The 9,485-nt window shown below is 46.4% G+C and overlaps 3 protein-coding genes across 3 annotated transcripts; 1 reads left to right on the top strand and 2 right to left on the bottom strand.

Moving 5' to 3' along the window:
* Positions 1-312: 312 nt before the first annotated feature.
* Positions 313-716, bottom strand: LOC130348025 (histone H2B 1.1-like). Its single transcript, XM_056554699.1, has one exon. It carries the CDS (start codon positions 709-711, stop codon positions 331-333), a length of 381 nt encoding a protein of 126 aa, XP_056410674.1. The 5' UTR covers positions 712-716; the 3' UTR covers positions 313-330.
* Positions 717-1,021: 305 nt separating this feature from the next.
* LOC130348024 (histone H2A type 1) lies at positions 1,022-1,487 on the top strand. The gene has a single exon (XM_056554698.1). The coding sequence runs from the start codon at positions 1,022-1,024 to the stop codon at positions 1,412-1,414; it is 393 nt and encodes a 130-aa protein (XP_056410673.1). The 3' UTR covers positions 1,415-1,487.
* A 1,598-nt stretch (positions 1,488-3,085) lies between these two features.
* On the bottom strand, positions 3,086-3,397 carry LOC130348021 (histone H4). The gene has a single exon (XM_056554696.1). The coding sequence runs from the start codon at positions 3,395-3,397 to the stop codon at positions 3,086-3,088; it is 312 nt and encodes a 103-aa protein (XP_056410671.1).
* Between the last annotated feature and the right edge of the window lie 6,088 nt (positions 3,398-9,485).

Below are 9,485 nucleotides of genomic sequence, written 5' to 3'. Positions count from 1 at the left end.
AGCTACGGGAATCCCGGCGATACCGATCACCACTGTGATACCGATATGTCCGGTCAGTGCAGGAGACACAAACCCCAGACCCGAGACACAATTACTTATTCTGGCGTTAACGTATATATACGGTGCTGATGTAACCAGCAGCCAGATTATGTATCACAGACCGCGATCCCGGAGCAGCACAATATGTACAGTATAAAGCGGCTGCACTGGTATAAACTCGGCCACAAAGAGAATAAAGCTAATTCTAGCAGATAGAAGCTCCAGCTCTATTATAGACAATGTGGCGGCTCTTAGAAGAGCCTTTGGGGTGACAGCAGGAGGCGGAGCAGGTTACTTGGCGCTGGTGTACTTGGTGACGGCCTTGGTGCCCTCGGACACGGCGTGCTTGGCCAGCTCTCCAGGCAGCAGCAGGCGCACGGCGGTCTGGATCTCCCGGGAGGTGATGGTGGAGCGCTTGTTGTAGTGAGCCAGGCGGGAGGCTTCCCCTGCGATGCGCTCGAAGATATCGTTGACAAAGGAGTTCATGATGCCCATGGCCTTGGAGGAGATGCCGGTGTCAGGATGGACCTGCTTGAGCACCTTGTACACGTAGATGGCATAGCTTTCCTTCCTGGTCTTCCTCCGCTTCTTGCCGTCCTTCTTCTGAGTCTTGGTCACGGCTTTCTTAGAGCCCTTCTTAGGCGCTGGTGCAGACTTGGCGGGATCAGACATGATGGTTCAGGATAGTGAAATATTCTCCTAGAGAACAGAGATCAGTAATGATGAGAACAATATCTGCCGATCCTTTTATTCCTGTCACATTCTAATTTAGGCGGCTAAAGAGCTGGCTCCCTATTGGTGGGAAGGAGGGGGCGTGGTCTCACTATCATCTTTCTTTATTCCCCATTGGCTGCTGTATTTGCCGCTGAATATTGGATTTGTATCTGACCAATCACAGAGGCTCCTTCCTTCTCCATCCGGGTATAATAGGTGACGCAGAGCGGGGCTCCATACCGTCTCGTCTGTACAGTGAGCAATAGACATGTCTGGAAGAGGAAAGCAAGGAGGGAAGGTTCGGGCCAAGGCCAAGACCCGCTCATCCCGGGCAGGACTCCAGTTCCCTGTCGGTCGTGTGCACAGGCTCCTCCGCAAAGGGAACTACGCCGAGAGGGTGGGCGCCGGTGCTCCGGTCTACCTGGCCGCTGTGCTGGAGTATTTAACCGCTGAGATCCTGGAATTGGCCGGTAATGCCGCCCGGGACAACAAGAAGACCCGCATCATCCCCCGTCACCTGCAGCTGGCCGTGCGCAATGACGAGGAGCTGAACAAGCTGCTGGGTGGGGTGACCATCGCCCAGGGAGGCGTCCTGCCCAACATCCAGGCCGTGCTGCTGCCCAAGAAGACCGAGAGCAGCAAAGCGGCCAAGAGCAAGTGATCACCGCTTATCCCAGATCATCCCGAACACCAAAGGCTCTTCTAAGAGCCACCACATTGTCTCCTACAGAGCTGGCGCCGCTGATCTCGGGTCTGATAGTGTTATTATTATTGGGCTGTTATGTGGTTTATAAGAACATCCTGCACATCTGCTTCATGACACATAAGGTGTTGGTTGTGCAGAGATGTCATAAGAGGATTTATTTTATCACATCAGATTAATGTCAGATGGACACAGATCTCTGAGCGACCGCCGATCACTAACCGCGGGCATCACCCAGCGCCGCCTCAGTGATCGGCTTCACATCGTCCCTTGGGCGGAGAGGAGTTTATTGTTCTCAGACACAGCCGTCCTGCAGATATCTTCTATTTCAGAGTAATAAAGTTTTCTAATGAACACGTTACTAAACCCTTATTTATCAATGAAATGTGGATGAGGTCACTGGTTGTATACAGTAATAATCGCCCTAGGGAGACATCACGTGGTATTACATGGGGGAGGGGAGAGCGGGAATTTCATAATCCCCAAAGACAATGATCACCGATCATCGGGGGCTATAGAGCCGATGTCTCGTATGAATTTCCCGCTATCGCTGTGTTCCAGCTTCTAATGTGAATATTCCCCAAAATCTAGAGAATTATCATGAAAAATGATTCTACCAGCGGTAACAGAGAATATTCCCTATAAATAACATCTACGAGAAATCCAGAATAATGAGGCGGGAAAGAAAAGTCTCCGGATGTTGTCGCTGCAGACGGGCAGATAGCGATCAGATGGAATTCTCTAGAATATTGTGCGGATGACTCGGGCAGTATTGTAGGGTGTGAACACTGCAGATCACCAGGACCCTGCACTCTCTCTAGGATTCTCTCCGGTCACAGCGGATTATATCCCCGGATCTCTCGTCTATTATCTGATTATACTGAGGAGTAATATAGAGGAACCGCAAGTATCTACAATATAATAAAGCCGCAGCCGCTCATCACATCAGTTCTGTGTGAACAGCTCCATTATTAATAGACCTGCAGGGCGCCCATCTGTAGGGGGTTGTGCACTTAATGGGCGCCCTGAGGTGCTATAGGGTGAAGACTCATCTATCCAGATAGCGGGATATAGATCGCTGCGTCTACCGGATACGATCAGATCTGTATCTGCTAAAACACGGACTCTCTAGGGAGGTTTATAGTTATATGGTGGGGGAAGGGAGTAATGTAATCTGGAGGAGAGGAAGAATACTGTAGATGGTGAGAGTAGTGATAATACCGAGGAAGATGAGGGCAGTAGTCAGAACACTCGGGAGATCTCCAGGTAGATATACTGACAGTTAAAGCGGGAAATACCCACAGACGGATCAGTATCGAACATTAAGGGCAGATTATGTCAGGTGTTTCGCCGATCCGTCGGCCAAGATAATAAGCACCGCCCGGACATGGTGGGAGATGTAGGATCTCTGGATTATGTGCTTTATAATCCCCATCACAGTAAACATCAGTCTCCGATCACAGAAAATATAAAATGGAGAATAGGGAAAATACAAACCGCAACCATCAAAGCACAAACACCGACCACTCATTAGAGAAGACACAAGGAATTGTAGCCTTTCCATAGAACATGTGGGCGGCTCTGAGAAGAGCCTTTGGGTTGATGTGATGGAGCCGAGTAGAAGCAGAATTAACCTCCGAAGCCGTAGAGAGTGCGGCCCTGGCGCTTGAGGGCGTACACCACGTCCATAGCGGTGACGGTCTTCCTCTTGGCGTGCTCGGTGTAGGTGACGGCGTCACGGATGACGTTCTCCAGGAAGACTTTCAGGACACCGCGAGTCTCTTCATAGATGAGGCCGGAGATGCGCTTCACACCTCCCCTGCGAGCTAGACGGCGGATGGCAGGCTTGGTGATGCCCTGGATGTTATCCCGGAGCACCTTCCTGTGCCGCTTGGCTCCGCCCTTACCGAGACCTTTCCCTCCTTTACCGCGTCCGGACATCTTCTCTATGTAGCGAGTAGATTGCAAGATACTGAGTGCGGCCGAGTCCGGCTTATATAGCACATGTGCGGACCTGAAAGAAAACTGGAACAAAGATGACATCATCTGGGGGCGTTTCTTTTAACTACATTTACATTCCTGACCCCTCCCCCCTTTCCGTTGATTGGCTGAACACGAGACAAGAAGGTTTTGAATTTCCCGCCCATTCCAAAACGTTTGCTGCATTTTTCCGATTCTAAATAATCCGTTTTTTTTCTTACCGCGATTCTCCCCAACATTCTAGAGAAGAGCAGTCGTCATTGTACCGAGCGGGAATGGTGATCGGGCAGGTGTGTGAGCTGTATGTTACACACATGGGAGAGGATCAATAGCAGCACAATAATCTGTCAGGTGTATAATGTGTGTGCGGGGAGCAGCAGATGGCAGAACAAATCTTGTGAATGGATCGATCACTCGGGCAGCATTACCAGGTCTACAGGACTGCTCACCCCCGGGCACCAAGACTCTGCACACATTGTACGACATTATATGGAGCCCCGATATGTGCAATGAGAGTGACCGAGAATAATCGTCCGAGAGCCTGATCCCACGTGTTAATACCATAAAAACAAATAAACCCATCAATTCTCAGGATGGATAACACCATGTGTACAACCAGTTAACGAAAGAGTTAAATGTACCTCCAAATTTGGGTAAATCAATACCTTCCTTAAATCACATCTATCCATAGAGATCGTCTTATTTATCACAGCAGTATAAATCCTTACAGTTACAGTTTATACAGATCAGATACATTGTGTTACAATAGCGACACCTGGTGGTGAGAGCTTTGTATTATACTCTTTACATGTTACCAAATTGTAACAAGTAATATTTCCCAGGTGCTGACACAAGTTACAGAGATACAAATAGATACAACTATGGATGGTGACTAAGACTTACACCCCCTGCTTATTCTATACCAGATATAAGAGCAGCTGAAATTGTTGTGCTGTTATTGTAAGAGTCTGTAAGAGGATCAGGAACAAATAAATACATCTGCATTGTGCTTGATATAACAAAACATAATAATAAAGTGATGTAATATAGAAGAGTTTGTATATTAGGATGTGGAGTTACAGATTTTCCATTTCCCAGATTCTGAATTATGTGATCTCCTTGTTGGAGTTGCGGGGCAGGAGCTGTGGATTTATAGTGTTTTGTTTAGTTTTTTTAATTTAATCCATAATTACATTAATACCCATAAAATCTAATTATGAAATAAATTATTTAATTGTTCACTATTGATGCATCCACTAGTTATTGATCATTAATACATTGATTAATTATTATGGTTGTAAATATTTATAAATTATATGATCCATGTAAAAGATGGATATCACGGGGGACAGAGATGAGCGAATTTACAGTAAATTCGATTCGTCACAAACTTCTCAGCTCGGCGGTTGCTGACTTTTCCTGCATAAATTAGTTCAGCTTTCCAGTGCTCCGGTGGGCTGGAAAAGGTGGATACAGTCCTAGCAAAGAGTCTCCTAGGACTGTATCCACCTTTTCCAGCCCACGGGAGCACCTGAATGCTGAACAAATTTATGCAGGAAAAGTCATCAACTGCCGAGCCGAGAAGTTTGTGACGAATCAAATTTACTGCAAATTCGCTCATCTCTAATGGGGGATATTAATCAATTCGTGTTGTGGAAAGTTATTTGTGTAGACTGATTTTTCAGCAGTGTTTTTTGGTGCAAGGTGTTAAAAAAAAAGGAGTTACTGGAAGATATTTTATTTGCGCAATAGTTACCAAAGTGTGGTCCAGGCTTACTTAGGTTTTTGACTTTTCAAAGAACTTTGCCCTCAAAATTTGTGACTTTTAAAAAAGACTTTGGTTTCTGAGCTATTAGGTTTGTCACACAAAAAAAGCACAAAAAGTGACTGCGCCTGGCAACTTGCTACAAAAGGAAACAAAAAGAAAGTCCAAATAACTTGATAAATCCCCCCACCCCATGTTCCTTACATATCATATTATGTCATTATATCATATTATATCATGTTAATCCAGGGATCCCTCTAGTGGTGTATAGTAATAGTGCAGCAAGTTTTTCTTAGATATCAAGAAGATGGAGGCCGTGATTGTGACATCATGGTCACGCCCCCTTGTGACATCACATCACACCCATTCTATTCATGTCTATGGGAGGGGACGTGTTAGCAGACACGCCCCCTCCCATATATATGAATGGAAGGGGTGCGGCATGACCATGACATAACCACAACTGCCCCAGGAACCCTGCATTTGTTTAGAAAGTCGGGTGTTGTGCACGGGGTGTGCCGGGTGTGCACAGGCACACCCTAATCACCGCAGCCCGCTGCTGCAGGACTTTCTTTTTTTTTCTCACTACTAAACCCGAGCCCCACCGGACATCCCCGACATCACCAGGCCGAAATCCCCCCCTGTCACAGCAAACCTATCTTGACAACATACACGCCCTCCCCTCAGCCTCGTCTTGCTGGAGGAGCTGCAAAACCACAACACCCCCCACGCCACCCCTCATGTTGCTGGAGAAGCACTGTGAGATCCAGGGAAGAGACACTGACCTGGTGAGACTCCTTTCATGTGTGATCTGTCTGCTAAAATGTGTATCTAATCCCCCAGTGTGTGATCTGTCTAATGAGCTGTGTATCTAATCCCCCCCATGTGTGATACTGTTTAAGCAGTGTATTGAATCCCCCATGTGTGATCTAATGAGCTGTGTATCTAATCCCCCCATGTGTGATCTGTCTGCTAAAATGTGTATCTAATCCCCCAGTGTGTGATCTGTCTAATGAGCTGTGTATCTAAACTCCCCATGTGTGATACTGTTTGCTGAGCAGTGTATCGAATCTCCCATGTGTGATCTGTCTAATGAGCTGTGTATCTAACCCCCCCCCCCCATCTGTGATCTGTCTGCTAGCCTGTGTATCTAAACCCCCTATGTGTGATACTGTTTGCTGAGCTGTGGGTATCTAATCCCCCATGTGTGATCTGTCTGCTAAACTGTGTATCTAAAACCCCCCATAAGTGATACTGTTTGAGCTGTGTATCTAATCCTCCCATGTGTGATACTGTTTGATGAGACCCTGTATCTAATCCCCCCATGTGTGATACTGTTTGCTGAGCCCCTGTATCTAATCCCCATGTGTGATTTGAGCTGTGCATTTATGTTTGATATTGTCTGCTGAGCTGTGTATCTAATCCCCCTATGTCTGATACTGGTTGCTGAGCCCCTGTATCTAATCCTATAATGTGTGATACTGTCTCTATCTAATGCTGTTACACTGTCTGCTAAACAGTGTGTCACCCTAGTAGTAAGGAGATTACATGAGGAGGAGGTTTGTTACAGTGTGTCACCCCAGTAGTAAGGAGATTACATGAGGAGGAGGTTTGTTACAGTGTGTCACCCCAGTAGTAAGGAGATTACATGAGGAGGAGGTTTGTTACAGTGTGTCACCCCAGTAGTAAGGAGATTACATGAGGAGGAGGTTTGTCACAGTGTATCACCCCATAAGTAACAAGATTACATGAGGAGGAGGTTTGTTACAGTGTGTCACCCCTGTAGTAAGGTGATTACATAAGGAGGAGGTTTGTTACAGTGTGTCACCCCAGTAGTATGGTTGGGCATGTCAAAGGGCAGAGCCAATGTGTGGGGTCAAGGGGGTGGCAAAATTAGCTTTCGCCTAGGGTGCCAAAAGTCCTTGCACCAGCCCTGATCATGTATGATTGTGACTGTCTATTATATGTAGGCTTACAGCTCAGGACTACATCCCCATCATGTATGATTATCTATTATATGTAGGCTACATATAATAGACAGTCACAATCATACATGGCAAAACCTAATTTTGACAACCCTTTGGCTCCGCCCATTGAACCCCTTGGCAAATATAAGATCAGGGGTAGAATTAGTCCCGTAAGCCTCATGGTAAATTCTAGAATTGTCCTCCTCCCTACAATTATAACTATACTGCACCTAATGTGGTGGAACTGTACTGCACCTAATGTGGGGGAACTATATTGCACCTAATGTGGGGGAACTATATTGCACCTAATGTGAGGGAACTATACTCCACCTAATGTGGGGAACTATACTGCAACTAATGTGGAGGAACTGTACTACTAACCTAATGTGGGGGAACTATACTGCCAACCTAATGAGGGGGAACTATACTACTAACCTAATGTGGGGGAACTATACTGCACATAATATGGGGGAACTATACTGCACCTAATGTGGAGGAACTGTACTACTAACCTAATGTGGGGGAACTATACTACTAACCTAATGTGGAGGAACTATACTGCACCTAATGTGGGGGAACTATACTACTAACCTAATGTGGGGGAACTATACTGCACCTAATGTGAGGGAACTATACTCCACCTAATGTGGGGAACTATACTGCAACTAATGTGGAGGAACTGTACTACTAACCTAATGTGGGGGAACTATACTACTAACCTAATGTGGAGGAACTATACTGCACCTAATGTGGGGGAACTATACTACTAACCTAATGTGGGGGAACTATACTGCACCTAATGTGGGGGAACCTAATGTGGGGGAACTGTACTACTAACCTAATGTGGGGGAACTGTACTGCACCTAATGTGGGGGAACTGTACTGCACCTAATGTGGGGGAACTGTACTACTAACCTAATTTGGGGGAACTATGCTGCCAACCTAATGTGAATACAAAAATATAAAATTGTACTATTCTTATCCCTATAGCACTTTTATTTTTCTGTGTATGGGGATGTATGAGGGTCATTTTTAGTGCTGTGATTTGTAGTTTTTATCGGTACCATTTTTTAATTTTTTTTTTGCTTTTTAGATATTTGTTATGGTATTTGAAGTGACCAAAAATGTGCTAATCTGATTAGTGAACTATTACGACTTTTGGGACCCCACTTCTGATTTTGCTGAGGGCCATGCTAAGCCTAAAACCGGCCTTGGATCCAATCCTCCTACACTATGCAAGCAGGAGTGTATATATATATATACATACTCCTGCTTGCATAGTGTAGGAGGATTGGATCCAAGGCCGGTTTTAGGCTTAGCATATATATACACACACACATACATACATGAACACACACACGCGTGCGCGGAGTGAGTTTGTGCTTTAGGGTGCACACCCTAATGCAATAGGCTGCACACGCCTATGGTGTTGCGGGAGATCACGGGGGTCCTGCTACTGGGATAGGGGATAAGATGTCTAGCAGTGGAATACTTCTTCAGGGCAGGCAGTTGCACCCACCCCCACTTCTTGACAAATATTCATAACACGTATTGAGGTGGTGGTGGGGTGTACTCTCTGAGTCCTCAGCATGTCAATAACCGGTAACTAATACTGTTTGTAAATCATATGGCATAATAGCGTGCACTATGAGGGAGATGTGACACTGTTGGTTGATAGTTGTCTCTGGGAATATTCCAATATGTGCACCCTATCTTGTGTTTTTGGGGTTGGTGTTTTTTAGGGGTGGGCCATTTTAAAATGGGAGGGCTCTCTGTTGCTGTATTTAATCCTTTTTATTAAAAATAAAGCATTTTGTGGACACTTTCTTGTGTCAGTCTATTATAGGTTATTTAATTTTTGGAAACACTTGGTAAAAGCCATTGTGTGTTCCGATACCTTAGTGTGCATTTTAACACTGGAAGAAATCTGACAACAACCAGGAATATTTTATCCACCCTCAAGGGTAGAATCAGAGAGAGTATTCAGTGCAGTAGGCATAGGCGTGCGCACTGGGTGTGCCGGGTGTGCCCAGGCACACCCTAATCCAGTGGCGTTGCGACCCGGGTGCGGCCCGCACCGTGTGACACCAAAACGCTCCGTAGCACCCCCCATCTGTGCCCGACCGTCCTTCACCAGCCCAGACCCCCGCTGTGTGGTGCGCCTGTCCGTCAGGCGCACCGCACAGCGCTGCCTCCTGCTCCTGTTTGTGCCCCGCCCCGCTCCTCTCTGGCTCACCTTCAGTTGGTCCGGTCATGTGACGGCGCGTTACTGCCGTCACATGACCATCAGGACGTCACGCGGTATTCAAGGACGCCG

This window comes from Hyla sarda, unplaced genomic scaffold, assembly GCF_029499605.1.
Source record: "Hyla sarda isolate aHylSar1 unplaced genomic scaffold, aHylSar1.hap1 scaffold_860, whole genome shotgun sequence".
Taxonomy (NCBI): Eukaryota; Metazoa; Chordata; class Amphibia; order Anura; family Hylidae; genus Hyla; species Hyla sarda.
This window is presented reverse-complemented; position numbering and strand designations above follow the sequence as displayed.

Excerpts from the sequence above, each read along its gene's own strand:
- LOC130348024 (XM_056554698.1), top strand. The coding sequence starts at position 1,022 with ATGTCTGGAAGAGGAAAGCAAGGAGGGAAGGTTCGGGCCAAGGCCAAG.
- LOC130348025 (XM_056554699.1), bottom strand. The coding sequence starts at position 711 with ATGTCTGATCCCGCCAAGTCTGCACCAGCGCCTAAGAAGGGCTCTAAG.
- LOC130348021 (XM_056554696.1), bottom strand. The coding sequence starts at position 3,397 with ATGTCCGGACGCGGTAAAGGAGGGAAAGGTCTCGGTAAGGGCGGAGCC.